This window comes from Gopherus flavomarginatus, chromosome 1, assembly GCF_025201925.1.
Source record: "Gopherus flavomarginatus isolate rGopFla2 chromosome 1, rGopFla2.mat.asm, whole genome shotgun sequence".
In the NCBI taxonomy this organism is placed as follows: Eukaryota; Metazoa; Chordata; order Testudines; family Testudinidae; genus Gopherus; species Gopherus flavomarginatus.
The window spans coordinates 144,253,470-144,271,978 of NC_066617.1; the positions used below are offsets into that span (position 1 = coordinate 144,253,470).

An 18,509-nucleotide genomic window follows, 5' to 3' on the forward strand; every position below is an offset into this window, starting at 1 on the left:
CGTCTCATTCCCATTGGAGATGGGAAGATGGGCTGGACTGGGGAGGGAGAGAAGGAAAAGAGAAGAAGAGATGGGGGAGAGGAGGAGAAAATAGGAAAGAGGTGTGAGGAGGAGAGAGTTGATAGACAGAGTCGGGGAACGGGGAGAGAGAGCGAAGAGATAAAGGAAAGAATGAAACTGAGCAGAGGGAAGGAAATTGAGGAGATGGACAGATGGAGACACACAGAGAACCCTGTATTCTCTTTCAGACCAACCTGAGGTACAATGTGCTCCCCAAGCTGGGCGAGGCACCGTTCGCGATGGAGGTGCACACGGTCCCTGAGACATGTGACAGCGCCAAGGCTCAAAGGACCTTTTACATCGCCATAAACATCAGGTAACTCCCCCTCACAGGGCTGGACCTTCCGGAGCAGCCCTAGGGCAGGGGACGAGTCATTTCAGTGGTGAGAGGAGCCCCCAGAAAAGTTGATACAAATCAATATTTTTCCAAAAATTAAATCCCATGATATTTTCTTAATTGCAATTGCTCTTTTCAATGTCAATCAGATTTTGTATTTCTGTGTTACTAGCTCTTTACTTTCTCCCGCTAAATTGTTGAATGATTGTTCTGGGCTTGTTTCTCTGAGGCTGAAAAAGACAAGTCAGCATCTTAGTAACACCCTGAGGGCTTGGCTACACTTGAGAGTTACAGCGCTGGTGGTGGCTTTACAGTGCTGTAACTTACTCCCCATCCACACTGGCAAGGCACATACAGCACTGTATCTCCCTGGCTACAGCGCTGCATGTACTCCACCTCAATGAGAGTAATAAAGAGAACAGCTCTGGTGCTGCAGCGCTGGGATGCCAGTGCAAACAGTGATTAATCTTACTATGCTGTAACTGACCTCCAGAATCTTCCCATAATGCGTTTAAGTAAAGATAACACTCTTTGTTTTGTTGTGATGCCTCTCTTTGTTTTGTTGTGAACTCGGGGCTCCTGGAGCTGCTTATCTAAAACACAAACACAGCTACTGTTTGCTTGAGCAGAGGCAGGCAGGGGGACCCTTTGGAATGTCCACAGCTAGAGTTTGCTCGAGGAGAGAAGCAGTGCAGTGGGCGGAGGCAGGGGGGTCTGTTTCGGAGCAGCTGCTTATCTAGTCTGTGAGGGAAAAAAAACAGAGAGGGCTATTTGCATTTAGTGAATGAGAGAGGGATGGGGGAAGGGGTTAGAACTTGCAAGGCAGGGAGCTGACTCAGCATCAGCTCCAAAAATCCACTCTCTCTGTCTCCCCCATGCCTCCTGTCACACTCCACCCCACCCCCCTCTTTTGAAAAGCACATTGCAGCCACTTGAACGCTGGGATAGCTGCCCATAATGCACCATTCCAAACACCGCAGCAAATGCTGCAAATGTGGCCACACTGCAGCGCTGGTAGCTGTCAGTGTGGCCACACTGCAGCGCTTTCCCTATACAGCTGTACGAAGACTGCTTTAACTCCCAGCGCTGTACAGCTGCAAGTGTAGCCAAACCCTTAGTGTGAGAGCAACACAAACTCAGACACAAAACTGCCCGGACAGTAGCCTGTCCTGTACCTGCAACCACCACCACCCTCCCACAGAGTGAACTACCCCAGTCACAGGAGCTGAATGCTTTGACCCGGCCATTCTCCTTCACCAGGATTTACAGGTCGAGTTCAATCAGACTTGTGCTCCTAAATCATTTCAGTGGTTTTACAATACTCACCCTTAGATGCCAAAAGATGGGCTTCGGAGCCTAAGGACAAGTCTACACTTAAAACACCACAGTAGCACTTAAATGAAGTCACTCTACATCGACAGCAGATCGCTCTCCCATCAGCGTAGTTATTCCACCTCCCCGAGAGGCACTAGCTATGTTGACAGGGGAAGCTTTCTCACCAGCCTGGCTTTGTCCACATGGGGGTTAGATCCGTATAACTACATCACTTGGGTTGTGATTTTTCACACCCTAGAGTGACATAGGTGTAGGTCTGTAGTGTAGACCAGACCTAACTTTAAGCTCCTATTTTTGAAAGTGAGTATCAAAAATCTCACAATGACTTAACTAGTGTATTGAAATAATAACTTCCTAGTGCTAACACGGAACCAGTTTGGATCTGAACTGACAGAGATTTTATGCCACTAAGGGAGAATTTTTTACAAAAAATACAGTTTATATATCCTAGTTTCAGGGCTCCTAAGAGGTTAAGGGGCATGCTCTTATTCCTGTTCTTTCAGTTTGCTTGCTGCTTCCATTAGTATCCTGTACATGGCATTTGTGTATAACAAATTTCTTCAATTCTTTTCTTATTGGAGGCCGTTAAGTTTGATTCATTTCAAGGACTATGTTTCATTTTGAGCCCCTACTATCAATTAGGATCCCTGCTTTTAAGCAATTTCTGTCACTTTCCCAGGTTATACCCTACTTTATATCTTCTAACATTTCTTCTTCCTTGTGCCAGACAATTCCTATTACTGTTAGACCACAGCAATTATTTACAATGAAAGCCAACAAAATCCCTTATAATCTTCTCAATTTGGAGGACATCCTCCACACATTCTTGTATTGTACATAAGCATTTCACATTATGTATTAGAACAAGAGATATTTTCCACATATAGAATGTTGCAAGTTTGAATTTAATAATGATTCAAGATTGTCAAATAACAAGCTCAAATGAGATTATTTAACCAAAGATTAATACAGCTGTGTACAGAATACAGAAAGAAGGTCCATCTTGCCCAATATCCTGTTTTCCAACACTGGCTGGTACCAGATGCTTCAGAGGGAATGAACGGAACAGGGCATTTATTGAATGATCCATCCCCTTTTGTCCAGGCCCAACTTCTGGTGGTCAGATTTAGGAACACCGAAGAGCATGAGGTTGGGTCACTGACCATCTTGGCTAATAGCCACTGATGGCTCTATCCTCCATGAACTTATCTAATTCTTTTTTGAACCCTGTTATATTTTGGTCTTCTCAACATCACCTGGTAACGAGTTCCACAGGTTGACTGCGCATTGTTTGAAGAAATACTTCCTTTTGTTTGTTTTAAGTTTGCTGCCCATTCAATTCATTGGGTAATTCCTGGTTCTTTTGTTATGTGAAGGGCTAAATAACACTTCCTTATTCACTTTCTCCACACTATTTATGATTTTATAGTCCTCAGTCATATCTCCCCATTAGTCATCCCTTTTCTAAGCTGAACACTTCCAGTCTTTCTAATCTTTTCTCATACGGAAGCCGTTCCATACTCTTAAATCATTTTTGTGGCCTTTCTCTGTATTTTTTCTAATATATCTTCTTTGAGATTGGGCAACCAGAACTGCATGCAGTATTTAAGATGTGGCATAAAATGGATTTATACAGTGGCATTATGTTTTCTGTCTTAATATCTATCCCATTCCTAACATTCTGTTAGCTTTTCTGAAGGCTGCTACACACTAAACAGATTTTTTTTCAGTGACTCTAAGATCTTTTTCTTGAGTGGTAACTGCTAATTTAGACTCCATCATTTTATATGTTAGTTGGGATCATGTCTTCCAATGTGCATTACTTTGCATTTATCAACACTGAATTTCCATCTGCCATTTTTTTGCCCAGTCACCCAGTTTTGTGAGATCCCTTTGTAACTCTTTGCAGTCAGCCTTGGACTTAACTATCCTGAATAATTTTGTATTATCTGAAAAGCTTGCTACCTCACTGTTTACCCCTTTTTTCCAAATCATTCATGAATATATTGAACAGCACAGGGCCCAGGACAAATCCTTGTGGGACACTGCTATTTACCTCTCTCCATTCTGAAAACTGATCATTTATTCCTGCCCTTTGTTTCCTGTCCTTTAACCAGTTACTGATCCATGAGAGAGCCTCATTTTTATCCCATGACACCTTAAGTTGCTTAAGAGCTTTTCGTGAGGGACCTTGTCAAAGGCTTTCTGAAAGTCCAAGAACACTATATCCACTGAATCACCCTTGTCCATGTGCTTGTTGACCCCCCTCAAAGAATTCTAATGGATTGGTGAGGCATGATTTCCCTTTACAAAAGCCACATTGACTCTTCCCCAACAAATCGTGTTAATCTATTTTTGATGTCTGTTCTTTACTATAGTTTACCTGATAATAAAATTAATTTTACCAGCCTATAATTGCCAGGATCGCCAATGAAGCCTTTTTTAAAAATTGGCATTACTTTAGCTATCCGCCAGTCATCTGGTACAGAGACTGGTTTAAACAATAGGTTACATATCACAGTTAGTAGTTTTGCAATTTCCTATTTGAGTTCCTTCAGAACTCTTCAGTGAATACCATCTGGTTCTGGTGATTATTTACTGCTTAATCTACTTATTTATTCCAAAATCTCCTCCATTAAATTCTCAGACTGAGACAGTTCCTTAGATTTGTCACCCAAGATGAATGGCTCAAGTGTAAGAATCTCCCTCACATCCTCTGCAGTCAAGACCAATGCAAATAATTCATTTAGCTTCTCCACAATGTCTTTGGGAATAAAGGGAAACAAGAAAACTTTTTATTAATACATTAGAAGCAAGAGGAAGACCAAGGACAGGGTAGGTCGACTGCTCAGTGAGGAGCAGGGCCGGCGCTTCCATTTAGGCGACCTAGGCGGTCGCCTAGGGCACCAGGATTTGGGGGGGTGGCATTTTGCCGAGAGGGCGGCAGGCTGCTCCGGTGGACTCCCAAAGACGTGCCTGCAGAAGGTCCACTGGTCCCGCGGCTCCAGTGGAGCATCCGCAGGCATGCCTGTGGCAGGTCCACCGAAGCCGCGGATCCAGCAGACCCTCCGCAGGGACGCCTGCGGCAGGTCCACCGAAGCCGCGGGACCAGCAGACCCTCTGCAGGAACGCCTGTGGGAGGTCCACCGGAGCTGCAGGACTGGTGAGCGGCAGAGCGCCCCCTGCGGCTTGCTGCCGTGCTTGGGGCGGCGAAATGGCTAGAGCCAGCCCTGCGCCTAGGGCGCCAAATACCCTGGCACTGCTCCTGGTGAGGAGGGAGAAGCAGTAACAGGAAACCTGGAAATGGCAGAGATGCTTAATGACTTCTTTGTTTCGGTCTTCACTGAGAAGTCTGAAGGAGTGCCTAACATAGTCAATGCTTATGGGAAGGGGGTAGGTTTAGAAGATAAAATAAAAAAAGAACAAATAAAAAATCACTTAGGAAAGTTAAATGCCTGCAAGTCACCAGGGCCTGATGAAACGCATCCTAGAATACTCAAGGAGCTAATAGAGGAGGTATCTGAACCTCTAGCTATTATCTTTGGAAAATAATGGGAGACGGGAGAGATTCCAGAAGACTGGAAAAGGGCAAATATAGTGCCCATCTTTAAAAAGGGAAATAAAAACAACCCAGGAAACTACAGACCAGTTAGTTTAACTTCTGTGCCAGGGAAGATAATGGAGCAAGTAATTAAGGAAATCATCTGCAAACACTTGGAAGGTGGTAAGGTGATAGGGAATAGCCAGCATGGATTTGTAAAGAATAAATCATGTCAAACCAATCTGATAGCTTTCTTTGATAGGATAACGAGTCTTGTGGATAAGAGAGAAGCGGTGGATGTGGTATACCTAGACTTTAGTAAGGCATTTGATACAGTCTCACATGATATTCTTATTGATAAACTAGGCAAATACAATTTAGATGGGGCTACTATAAGGTGGGTGCATAACTGGCTAGATAACCATACTCAGAGACTAGTTATTAATGGCTCCCAATCCTGCTGGAACGGTATAACAAGTGGGGTTCCACAGGGGTCTATTTTGGGACTGACTCTGTTCAATATCGTCATCAACAACTTAGATGTTGGCATAGAAAGTACGCTTATTAAGTTTGTAAAAGCAGCAAAGAGTCCTGTGGCACCTTATAGACTAACAGATGTTTTGGAGCATGAGCTTTCGTGAGTGAAAACCCGCTTCGTCAGATGCATGTTATTAAGTTTGCAGATGATACCAAACTGGGAGGGATTGCAACTGCTTTGGAGGACAGGGTAATAATTCAAAATGATCTGGACAAATTGGAGAAATGGTCTGAGGTAAACCGGAAGAAGTTTAATAAAGATAAATGCAAAGTGCTCCACTTAGAGAGGAACAATCAGTTTCACACATACAGAATGGGAAGAGACTGTCTAGGAAGGAGTACAGCAGAAAGGGATCTAGGGGTTATAGTGGACCACAACCTAAATATGAGTCAACAGTGTGATGCTGTTGCAAAAAAAGCAAACATGATTCTGGGATGCATTAACAGGTGTGTTGTGAGCAAGACACGAGAAGTCATTCTTCCACTCTACTCTGCGCTGGTTAGGCCTCAGCTAGAGTATTGTGTCCAGTTCTGGGCATCGCATTTAAAGAAAGATGTGGAGAAATTGGAGAGGGTCCAGAGAAGAGCAACAAGAATGATTAAAGGTCTTGAGAACATGACCTATGAATGAAGGCTGAAAGAATTGGGTTTGTTTAGTTTGGAAAAGAGAAGACTGAGAGGGGACATGATAGCAGTTTTCAGGTATCTAAAACGGTGTCATCAGGAGGAGGGAGAAAACTTGTTCTCCCTAGCCTCTAATGATAGGACAAGAAGCAATGAGCTTAAACTGCAGCAAGGGCGGTTTAGGTTGGACATTAGGAAAAAGTTCCTAACTGTCAGGGTTGTTAAACATTGGAATAAATTGCCTAGGGAGGTTGTGGAATCTCCATCTCTGGAGCTGTTTAAGAGTAGGTTAGATAAATGTCTATCAGGGATGGTCTAGACAGTATTTGGTCCTGCCATGAGGGCAGGGGACTGGACTTGATGACCTCTCAAGGTCCCTTCCAGTCCTAGAGTCTATGAATCTATTAATCCCTTTTTTCCTTGAATGCTCCTTTACCTTGATTGTCCAGTGGCCCCACTGATGTTTGTCAAGTTTCCTACTTCTGATGTACTTAAAAAAAATGCTGTTAGTTTTTAGGCCTTTTGCTAGTTGCTCTTCAGATTCTTTTTTGGCCTCCCTAATTTTACTTTTACGCTTGATTTGCCATAGTTTGTTCTTTTCTGTTTTCCTCTGTCAATTTGATTTCCAGTTTTTAAAAGATGTTCTTTTATTTTCTAACAACCTCTTCCACTCTGTTGTTTAGCCACAGTGGCACTTTTTTGGTCCTCTTACTTTTTTTTATTTAGGATATACATATAATTTGAGCCTCTATTATGGTGTTTTAAAAAAATTGCAGGCATTTAACTCTTGTGACTCACGGTCGCTATTCAAGTCAGGTGGTCAGTAACATATTCCTACTGCTATATTCTTATTATTCAAACATGGAATTTATATCCACAGGGATTCTATGGTACAGTTTGTTTCATTAAAGATTTTTACTATATTTGACTGTTTTCTTTCACATATATTCCCTTTTTCTGTACCTTGTGGAATGCTGAGAGTGTTCATTCCGAAACTAACTTTCCAACTCTCTTTTCTTTTATACAATATGAGATAAAGAAACTTCTTTTTGGAGGGAAAAGTACTTTCCCATGATTATTTTTGCCATATGTTCTGTTTTCCTAGTTACCTATGGAATTTCATTTATGGGCCTCCATTTACCTGACTGAGTAAAAAGGAATCTCTTATCCAGTCATTATTACTAACAGCTGTAACAACTGAAAGTTCTTAATGAGTTAAATACAGGTTCAATGGGCCATTATTCCATCCATTATAGAACCCATCTGTAACAACAAATACCTCTTATCAATCACAGAACATAATTGGATCATAAGCATCCCTTATTAATTACTCAGGCTTGTTTATGAGAACATACTTCTGTAGATAACTTTCAGTAGTTTTGAGGAGTTCCCTTCCGTGGCTGTCTGGGCTATATTAGTGAAATCGGGGTAAAAAACAGGGTAAACAATTGCACTCATTCCATCATCTTCCCTTCACCGTTAGGTTCGTTTCAATATGTATTTGGCAATAAATATATAGATACACAAAATGAAAAGGCTTTTGGTTAGTATATAAAACTATTACGAGAGTTTAACATACAAAAATCATAAAAGGTTAATATTTATTAGCAAGAAGAATGTTCAGCTTCTAATTTGGGGTGAAAGATTATGGTTTGGATTTCTTGGGGAAACAAGTAGTTTGACCTTCAGTCTTACAGCCACACTTTTGGTTTGTTTAACTTGCAGCTTCCCCACCCATCTCTTGATCCACTCAATGTGCAGAGGGCCACTTCTCATAGGAAAGCAGGGAATGACCCTTTCTGGATAACTTGGAGTTCTTTTTAGCTAGATTAGGAGGGAGAAAGAGGTTTTGTCCATATGCAAATAATGAGAGATTCTTTTGTAGGCGATTAACAATACTCTCATTAGCCATTTTAGTTTCTCTTCTTGGGGAGAGCAACTCCTGACCTTGGCTGAAGTGTGAATCCATAGACAAAGGGTCTCACCTGATGTGAACTATTCCTAAGAGCATCCTATTTTGGGATAAATAGAGGTGGATAGCTTTTGTCATTTTTGAGAGCTGGAAGTAATCATTAGTTATTAATCATTCAAACTAGGCCTGTTCTATATGTCCCCTACAGTTCCTGCTACACAGTTTGCAGAAATGGCACCTTCACTTCCAGGATTTTGTTTTTCTGTCTAAAAGTTCTGTCAAATTCAAATAGGATCCCCTAGCCGTAGTGGCATTTAGAAACATGAATCTTTATAACTTAGTTCATCACAAACTGCAATCTAAAGTAGCAATAACACCAATATTTACATTGGTTCTACAACCCCGCAACCCTATTTTAAATCGATAATTTAAAAAGAAACAAATGATTTAAATCCTGATTTAAATTGTTCCCTCCTCCTCCTGCCACCAATGATGGGAGTAATTTAACTAAACCCCTTATTAGAAAGGATGCCGTCTTGTTTCAGGGACTTTCAACAAACTTCCACTGCTCCAAGGGCAGGACTGAGGGGCACTGGCAGAGCTCTGTGGGGAGCCCAGGACTGGGATAGCAGCGGCACTGGGCTGCGGGGCAAGAATGACAGGTAGTGGCAGAGCAGGGAGCCAGGGACCAGGACTGGACTAGCAGGAGCCAGGCAGGGTGGAAGGTGCTGCAGGTCAGGATTGAGGTGCATCAGCTCTGTGCTGAGATGTATTAAACCTTGTTTCGTTTCCCACTTGGTCTCCCAGTTACACAGGGAAACGCCCGGTCTCCAACATGGTCATCGTTGATGTTAAGATGCTTTCAGGATTCATCCCTGTGAAGTCATCAGTGAGGAAGGTAACGATCTGTTCTCTGTATGGGTTGCAGCCCCCAGGGGCATCTGCCTCATAACCCAATGGAGTGTAGTTCCCCACAACCCCAGCCTCACCCAGTCGGCATCTAGGGCCCCTTGATTCCAACCCCACTTCAGGGATATCTGGCCCCAGTCAGTTCCAAACCCCAACCCCTCACTTTACTGGTGCAACCTGACCCCTCCTTAGTCCCTTGTCCAGCATCAGGCCACCTCCTTTGTCTCCGTCTTTCTGATCCCATCTCTTCTTTCTGACCCTCCCTTAATTCCTCACGCCTTCCTTGTCCCATCCCATTCCCCTGAGCGCCCACTCAGAGACTCCCTGATAAATTGTTACATACGAGGGGAACAGGCCTGTCTGGAGGCACCTCACAGTCTCCCCTGGAGGGGGCAGTGCTCCTGTAAGGGGAAGTCAGGCTCTGCTTGGGGGGTGCTTGGGAGAGAGAGTGATGAGCCCCCACGTCCCTGCATCCCTCTCTTCTCCCACAGCTTTAACACCTCCCCACCCCCCACACACTGCAACTCCTGAGCCCACCCTGGCCCTGCATCTCCTCAGGGAGACTCAGACACTGGGAGGTGTCCCTTGAGGGGCCCTGAGGTGTGATGGCATCAGACTAATGATGCCTGTGAACAGCACAGGGGAAGCAGTGCCCAGAGCCCCAACCCTGCCCACAGCCTCAGCCCTTCCCTCAGGGGATGGGTCAGACACTGCACTGATGCTGCACTTGATTGTGGCCTAGCCCCACAGGTCTCAAACCGTGGTACTTCACATCTCAGTCCACCAGGTGGGCAGGGCCATAAATAGGTGGTGCACGAAGCCCCCATTCGAGGAATCCCCCCCCCCACTCAAGGCTCTACCCCTGCCCTGCTCCTTCTGCCTGAGGCCCCACCCCTATGCCCCCATACTCTCACCCACTGGGGCCAGAAGAGCCCTGAGCTCCCCACCACAGACCGAGGAACCCCAACTGGCCTGGCCAAACAGCCCCAATCCCTGGCTCTGGAGGAGCTCTGAGCCCTGCTGTGGCCCAGCTCCGGGGCTGTGGCTCGGCACATTAGCAGAGGTTTGGGGAGGCTTAGCCTCTCCCAGCTGCATTACGCACTGTCCCTGGGGCCATAGTACAGATTTTGCCTCTTCCTTTAAAGCAGCAGCCAGAGGCACAGACTTTCTGGTTTCCCCGAGGGTGCTTGACCCCTGCTGTGCCCCAGGCTGTGCCTACACTTGCCACCTTCCCCTGAATACTGCCCCTGCTCTGCCTCTTCCTGCCCTGTTCCACCCCCTTCCCCAAGCACACCCTTCCCTCGCTCTGCCTCTTCCTGCCCCTGCTTCTCTCACTCCCCCCTAGAGCCTCCTGCACACCACTGAACAGCTGACCACCGGTGGGTGGAAGACGCTGGAGGGGAGAGGGAGGTGCTGATCAGTGGGCCACCATTGGGTGCTGAGCACCCACTATCTTTTTCCATGGGTTCTCCAGCCCCAGAGCACCCACTGAGTCAGTGCCTATGGCACCAGCTAAGAATCACAGAGCTATAGGCTAGAGCCTTGTGTGGGACTAGTGTAGAGCTCTGCAGTGGGTTTGGGATCCCGCAGAACCAGTTGCCATAATAGCCGGAGCGGGTGGGAGCAGGATTAAAGAATAGTCCCATGCAGGACTCTACTGTAGGAATGGGAGGGACCACAAAAGGTCATCAAGTTCAGCCGCCTGCGAGGAAGCAGGACCACGTAAACCTATCTCATCCCTGATACGTGTCTGTCTAACCTATCCTTAAAAATATCCAGTGATGGGAAATCACAGCCTCCTGTGGAAGCCTGTGGCAGAGCTTAATTGCCATTACAGTTAGGTTAGATATTAGGAAACATTTTCTAACTCTCCCTTGCTACAGATTAAGCCCTTTACTACTTGTCTTACTTTCAGTGGACATGGAGAGCAATTGATCACTATCCTCTTTATAACAACCCTTTAGAGTATTCTAATATATTATTAGGTCCTCCTTCCGCCTTCTTCTCTCAAGACTAGACATGCCCAGAGTTTTTACATTTCCATATAGGTCAGGTCTTCTACGTTTTTTTATCATTTTTGTGGCTGTTCTCTGGACTCTCTCTAGTTTATCCACATCTTTGCTGAAGTGTGGTGCGCAGAAGTGGACACAGTATTCCAGCTGAGGCCTCACCAACGCCAAGTAGGGTGGTATAATTACATACCATCTCTTACATATGACACTACTGTTAATGTACCCCAGAATGATATTAGCCTTTTTCACAACTGCATCACATTTCTGATTTATATTAAATTTGAGATCCTCTATAACCCACAGACCCTTTTCAGCAGAACTACACCCAGCCATTTATTCCTCATTTTGTAGTTGTGCATTTTATTTTTCCTTCCTAAGTGTAGTATTTTGTACTTGTCTTTACTGAATTTCATCTTCTTGTTTTTGGACCAATTCTCTAATTTGGCAAGATGGTTTTAAATTCTAATCCTGTCCAAAGTGCTTACAGCCCCTCCCAGCTGGTGTCATGCACAGATTTTAGAGGCATATTCTCCACTCTATTATCCAAGTGTTTAACGATCATGTTGAGTAGTACCAGACCCAGGACTGACCACTGCAGGACCCTACTAGATGCACCCTAGCAGTCTAACAGCAAACTGTGATAACTGCCCTTTGAGTACAGTCTTTCAACCACTTGTGCATCCAGCTTATAATAATTTCTTTTAGGATACGTTTCTCTGATTTCCTTATGAGAATGTCAGGTGAGACTGTGTCAGAAGCCTTATTAAAATCAAGATATATGGTGACTACTGCTTTCCTCTCCCTCCCCGCCCCCACTATCCACTAGTCCAGTAACCCTCTCAGAGAAGAAAGTGAGGTAGGTTTGGCATGATTTGTTCTTGACAAATCCATGCTGGATTTATCTTGTAATCCTGTTACACTCTAGGTCCTTACAAGCTGACTGTTAAATAATTTCTTTGGCTATCTTTCCAGGTATGAATGTTAGTCTGACTGGTCTATGAATTCCTGTGTCCACTTTGTTCCCATTTTTAAAGATAGATACTCCATTTTCCTGCCTCCAATCCCCTGGGAAATCACCCATCCTCCAGGAGATCTCAAAGATAATTGCTAACAGCTCTGGGATTGCTTCAGCATCCCATTCCTTAGGGTTCTGGGGTGGTTCGAAGGGGGCTCAGTAACATCCTGCTTCTCTCCCTTCACCACTGGCAGCTGGAAGGACATCATCACATCCATCACACAGAACTGAGCACCAATCACGTGCTGCTGTACATGGAGCAGGTGAGCACTCACAGGGAGCCAGGATGGGCCAGGGAGAGTCACCCCCTGACATACCTTTGATAGAGGCACTGAGCGGGGATCTCTCAGGTGTTGGCTGGGGAAAACAAACCTATGTATTCCTGCGCAGCTGCTGCTGCTGCTGCTGCTGCTGCTCCCCAGCATTTCTGTGCAGCTCTTCCTGCTCCTCCCAACATATAGAGCTGGGACCCTGTTCTCCCCCCAGCCTATGTGTACCACAGGGAGCTGCTTGTACCTGAGGGAGAGGAATTGGGGTGGCAGGGCTTCTCCCTTCTACCTCAGAGCCTGAATCCCTGCCAGACCCTGCAGCCAATGGGGGCAGATGCTGGACATGCAGAATGAGGGGTGGGGAGATGGGGAAGGAGAGAGTGAAGTGGCTCAGAGCATTCTCCTGAGTCTCATCTGTTTTCCCCTCGACCCCAGGTGAGCAATGTGACTCAGAGCTTCTCCTTTGCAGTGGAGCAGGACTTCCCCGTACAGAGCCTGAAGCCGGCACTGGTGAAAGTCTATGATTACTATGAGACAGGTGCATGTAGGGGTAGGGCTGGGAGGACGTTAACCTCCATGGGCCTGTCACAGGGAGGGGAGAGATCACAGTCAGAGTCACAGGGGGACCTGCTGGGCTCGGGATTGTGTTTGGCCTCGTTCTCTCGATCCACCTCCCCATCCCCATGATGCTTCCTGAGGGTGGGGACAGGCCTGGGGCTGAGCTGGGAACCTCACGCCAGCACTGCCTGCTCAATGACTGCCCATGGAGATTCAAGGGTAAACCCCATTCGCTTGTCCTCCTGCTTCCAACCCGAATGGCACTGTCACACCATCCCTGACACTGGTTTGCCCCACACAGACAGCTTCCTCCTCTCATCTCTGGACACAACAGGCCCATCTTAGCAGTGTCTCCACTCTCCCAGATGAGAATGTTGGGCACACTGGAATTATGGGCAAGGGATCATATTCCACTGGCCTCATGCTTGCACCATGAGCCCCAGACCCCTCCCACACTGTAGAGGGAAGGTGCCAACCCAGGTGGGTTAGAGCCAAAAGAGTCCTGGGTTCAGATCCTGCCCTGAGATACCAGCTCTGGGTGTGACCTGGGGGAGGCACATTTGCTCCTCCACCTCCCCAGCTAGGACATCAGGTGACAAAACCAGAGCCCAACAGCAACCCTAGTGATCGTGTGTCAGACGAGATGCAAACGGACATAGGGCACCTGGCACAGACCCACTGGAGATGCCTGTTGTGCTGTAGCCTTGGAGTAACCTTGGCCTTCCTCCCATGGAGCCTGGCTGATTTTCCTCCAGTGCCTCTGGAGACAGGGCTCCCTCCTCTCATGCCTGAGATCTCTGATGTGGTGCCAGCTCTCTGCCACAGGGCCTGGTGAAAGAGCAAGGAGTCCTGGTTGGGTCTCACACAGCCCGGATCACATCTCCCTTCCCTTGTGTCTTCCAGATGAATTTGCCATCGCTGAGTACAGCGCCCCCTGCAGCAAAGGTAGCGTATGAAGAGCCACTTCCTCCCCTCGTCCTCCTCATAGCACCCCCATACCTACTCCCCACTGTGAGAGCTCAGCTCCAAGTGTGCATCCCCAGTGCAGTCAGAGCTGGTGGCCTTTTTTCCCGTGCACAGGGGTTTGTTGCTTGCACTGATGGAGTCTTCGTTTATTTTGGGGGACAGATGCTCCTTTCAACCCTCACTTTATACATCTCCCTGCTGCAGCCTCTGCCTCCTGAGCTGTATTGAAACTGTGTCATTGCAGTGGTTTGTGAGAAGCTGTTCCAGGGTGGGGTGAAGGCTCCAGCCCAATCAGAGCCAACAAGTCCCTGCCATCTCACTGGGTCGCTTGTTTGTGTGAAGTTTTCAGAGATGGGCTGTCCGAGCTCAGATCAAATAAGAACCAGAGGCCGCTCAGCCTGTCCTATAAGTTCAGATTCCTTACACCCCCCTTTCCCCAGCAGCTGGGTCTGAACTTCCTGCTTCTGGCTAGGATCAGAGGAGCCAAAATATCTGTTACAGGGAGAGTGAATGAAAGAACCAAAGCACAGGAGAGCCAGACAGACAAGAGTAGGGGAGGGTCTCCCAACAGCAGAAGCTTCCTTTTCCCAGCCCTTGTTCTGCAGGTCTGAGAGGTCCAGGGATGGATCTCAGCATCCAGGGGCTTCTCTGGGCTCCATTCCCCCTGGTGCCGATCCACAGGCAGATGCTCAGTCCCAGTGCAGGGAGCTCCCTTCCCTCCCCTGATTACTGATGGCTCTTGTGTAAATTGATTCATTCCATTCTGTGTTGGGTCCCATAGGAACAAAGGGGTGGAGAGAGAATGTGCTCCTCAGATCAGCACCTTGCTCCCAAAGCAAATGTCTGAGCTGAACCTCAGCGTGTCTGTGGTAGCAAGTATCTTGTGGCTCCACATCCATCCATCCCAGCTAGGATATCTCCCTGCCACATGGCCACTTTGCAATGTCAGACACAGCAGGGATGGTTCCAGCCAGACCCTAGGCTGACACAGCTTGCGCTGGATCCTGTGTTGCAACTCCCCAGCACTCTGAGACACTCTGGGTGGAGACAGATGAGGCAAGACCCTGCCCGTGGTAGGGAGAGGTCAGGGCTATGGAATCTTCTGCCTGGGGCCCTGGCAGTGCTGTGCTGTGCTCCCTGCAGCAGAGCAGCCATAGCCAGCCCTGGATGTGTGTTGCTGGTTCTGTGTCCAGGCCTAGGGAAGGAGTGGTAATTCTCTTCTCTTAAACCCCTCCCATTCCCGCTCCTTTCCCCCTCACAGTGGGAGCTGAGCAGAGCAATGTGTGAGGGATGGAGTCGTGTTCCGAGCCTCCCGCGTCCCACCTGCTTAGCCCCTGCACAGGCTGAGGTGGATGGATGGAGCGACAGAGAGAAAACAGCAGCAAGAATTTGGAAACAAACATTACAAATAAATGAATTCACCAACCTGACCAATGGCTCCTGGCCTCTCTGTTTCCAACCCCCTTATCCCCATTCAGCCCCAGATCATAGCTTCACCCAGGACTTCTCAGACCAAGGTGTGTCCCATTCAGCTAGGGCTCTGCCCTCCACAGCCAGAATGGGGGAAAGGGTCTGTGGGAGAAGATCTGCTAAGCACCATTGTGTTCAATAGTCCTCACCTTTTCCAGCTAGCGACTAGTGCAGGATTGGTCCTTCTTGTGAACATGGACTGTAGATGCTCCCTGCCTGCTACAGGTTGGAAACAGAAATACTCAGTTGTGTGCTGGGGCCTGATACAGCTAACATGTAATGGGGTCTCCTTTGGATGAAGTGGTCAAGGTCTGGGGGTTTGGAACACCAGCCTGTAAGTTCCATCTGTGATAGTATCTTTCCTCAAATCTGAACCTTAGAGTCCAAAAGTTGGGGTACCAGCATGAATTCCTCTAAGCTTAATTACTTGTTTAGATCTGATAAGCTGCCACCAACCAGGAATTCCAGTGCCTGTTACACTCTGGTCCCCCCAGAACCTTCCCTGGGGACCCCTAAGACCCAGACCCCCTGGATCTTAACACAAGGAAAGTAAACTCTTTCCCTCACCCGTGCCTCTCCTAGGATTTCCCTCCCTGGGTTACCCTGGAAGATTACCCGTGATTCAAACTCCTTGAATCTTAAAACAAAGGGATTCCCCCTTCTCCCCTCCCTTCCCCTTCCCCTTCCCTGTTAAGTACAAACTCAATTCCCTTAAGCGTCAACAAGGGGAAAAAATCAGACAAGTCTTAAAAACAAAACTTTTAATAAAAAGAAAAGAGAATAAAGAAAATCACTGTAAATTCAAGATGGAATATTACAGGGTCTGTCATCTTATAGAAACTAGAAAGAAGCCTCCCCCCCGAGCAAGATACAATTTAAAAATACTTCCAGCAAACTACAATTTAAAATACTTCCAGCAAACTACACATTTGCAAATACAGAAACAATCAAAAGACTATAACCGCCTTTCTTACTAAATTACTCACTATTCTGAACATATAGGAGACTGTAGCAGGGAGATTGGCAAGAAACCTGGTTGCACGTCCAGTCCCTTCCAGGACCCAGAGAGAACAAAGCAAAACCCAAAAAACACAAACAAAGGCTTCCCTCCACCGAGATTTGAAAGTATCTTGTCTCCTGATTGGTCCCCTGGTCATGTGTTTTGGTTCCCTGTTTGTTAACCCTTTACAGGTAAAAGAGACATTAACCCTTAACTATCTGTTTATGACACCATCCCTGCTGCTCCCATGAAGTGCCAACTGGCCACAGTGCGAAGCATTGTGATAAGTGGTTTGTCCTAGAGTTAAATGACATGTTCTAGGGATTTATATAATACTAGTTCTAAGTGCCTCAGCTAATAGGACTTCCAACCCACTTCCCTTTGGAAAACTACTCCACAGTCTGAGAGCCCCTTCACAGTTGGAAAAATGCTCCCCTTTTCTCAGTTTCAGCCCATTTACTCTTAATTTTACCTGTTCAAGTCTCCTAAATATATCCCCTCTTCTTGAGTATTTACTCTTTTTAATTGCATGTACTGAATTATTGTGCCTTCTAGCTAATCATTATTTATCCAAGCTATGCATATTTGTTTCTTTCAAAATCTCTTCATAAGTTGCTTTATTCAGCCCTTTCTCAGCATGTCTGTCCCAGGAGTGTTCTCTCTGAACAAAGAAAACCCTGCATCTGAGGGTATGTCTACACTACGGGATAATTCCTATTTTACAGAAACCGGTTTTTGGAAACAGATCGTATAAAGTTGAGTGCATGCGGCCACATTAAGCACATTAATTTGGCGTTGTGCGTCGATGTACAGAGGCTAACATTGATTTCTGGAGCGTTGCACTGTGGGTAGCTATCCCATAGCTATGCCATAGTTCCCACAGTCTCCCCCGCCCATTGGAATTCTGGGTTGAGATCCCAGTGCCTGATGGGGCAAAAAACATTGTTGCTGGTGGTTCTGGGTACATTTTCCCCTCCCTCCATTAAAGCAATGGCAGACAACCGATTCACACCTTTTTTCCTGGGTGAACCATGCAGACGCCATACCATGGCAAGCATGGAGCTTGCTCAGCTCAAGACAGCAGTCATGGACATTGTAAACACCTTGCGCATTCTTGTGCAGTTTATGCTAAACCGGGACCTGAAAAACCAAGCAAGGAGGAGACAGTTACGGCAGCGCAGCGACGAGAGTGATGAACATGGACACAGAATTCTCTCAAACCGCGGGCCCCGGTGCTTTGGAGATCATGCTGTTAATGGGGCAGGTTCTAGCCACGGGAAACCGATTTGGGCCCGGGAAACAAGCACAGACTGGTGGGACTGCAGAGTGTTGTAGGTGTGGGACGATTCCCAGTGGCTGCAAAACTTTCGCATGCTTAAGGGCACTTTCAAGGAACTTCGTGACTTGCTTTCCCCTGCCCTGAAGCACCAGAATACCAGGATGAGAGCAGCCCTCACAGTTCACAAGCGAGTGGCGATAGCCCTGTGGAAGCTTGCAACACAAGACAGCTACCAGTCAGTCGGGAATCAATTTGGAGTAGGCAAATCTACTGTGGGGGCTTCTGTGATGCAAGTAGCCAAAGCAATCACTGAGCTGCTGCTACCAAAGGTAGTGACTCTGGGAAATGTGCAGGTCATAGTGGATGGCTTTGCTGCAATGGGATTCTCTAACTGTGGGGGGGGCAATAGATGGAACCCATATCCCTATCTTGGCACCGGAGCACCAGAGCACCCAGTACGTAAACTGCAAGGGGTATTTTTCAATGGTGCTGCAAGCACTAGTGGATCACAAGGGACGTTTCACCATCAACGTGGGATGGCCGGGAAGGGTTCATGACGCTCGCATCTTCAGGAACACTACTCTGTTTAGATGGCTGCAGCAAGGGGTTTACTTCCCAGACCAGAAAATAACAGTTGAAGATGTTGAAGTGCCTATTGTTATCCTTAGGGACCCAGCCTACCCCT

The 18,509-nt window shown here is 46.7% G+C and overlaps 1 protein-coding gene across 2 annotated transcripts in view; it reads left to right on the forward strand.

The window, feature by feature from the left end:
* Nucleotides 1-15,451, forward strand: part of LOC127046266 (alpha-2-macroglobulin-like) — a 61,418-nt gene extending 45,967 nt beyond the window's left edge. For both annotated transcript variants that reach the window (XM_050943080.1, XM_050943089.1), the window contains exons 31-36: nt 249-376; nt 9,154-9,244; nt 12,477-12,545; nt 12,987-13,089; nt 14,013-14,054; nt 15,337-15,451. In XM_050943080.1, coding sequence (XP_050799037.1) covers nt 249-376; nt 9,154-9,244; nt 12,477-12,545; nt 12,987-13,089; nt 14,013-14,054; nt 15,337-15,362 — 459 coding nt within the window. In that variant the 3' untranslated portion in view covers nt 15,363-15,451. The remainder of the gene's footprint in view (nt 1-248; nt 377-9,153; nt 9,245-12,476; nt 12,546-12,986; nt 13,090-14,012; nt 14,055-15,336) is intronic.
* Nucleotides 15,452-18,509: the final 3,058 nt, after the last annotated feature.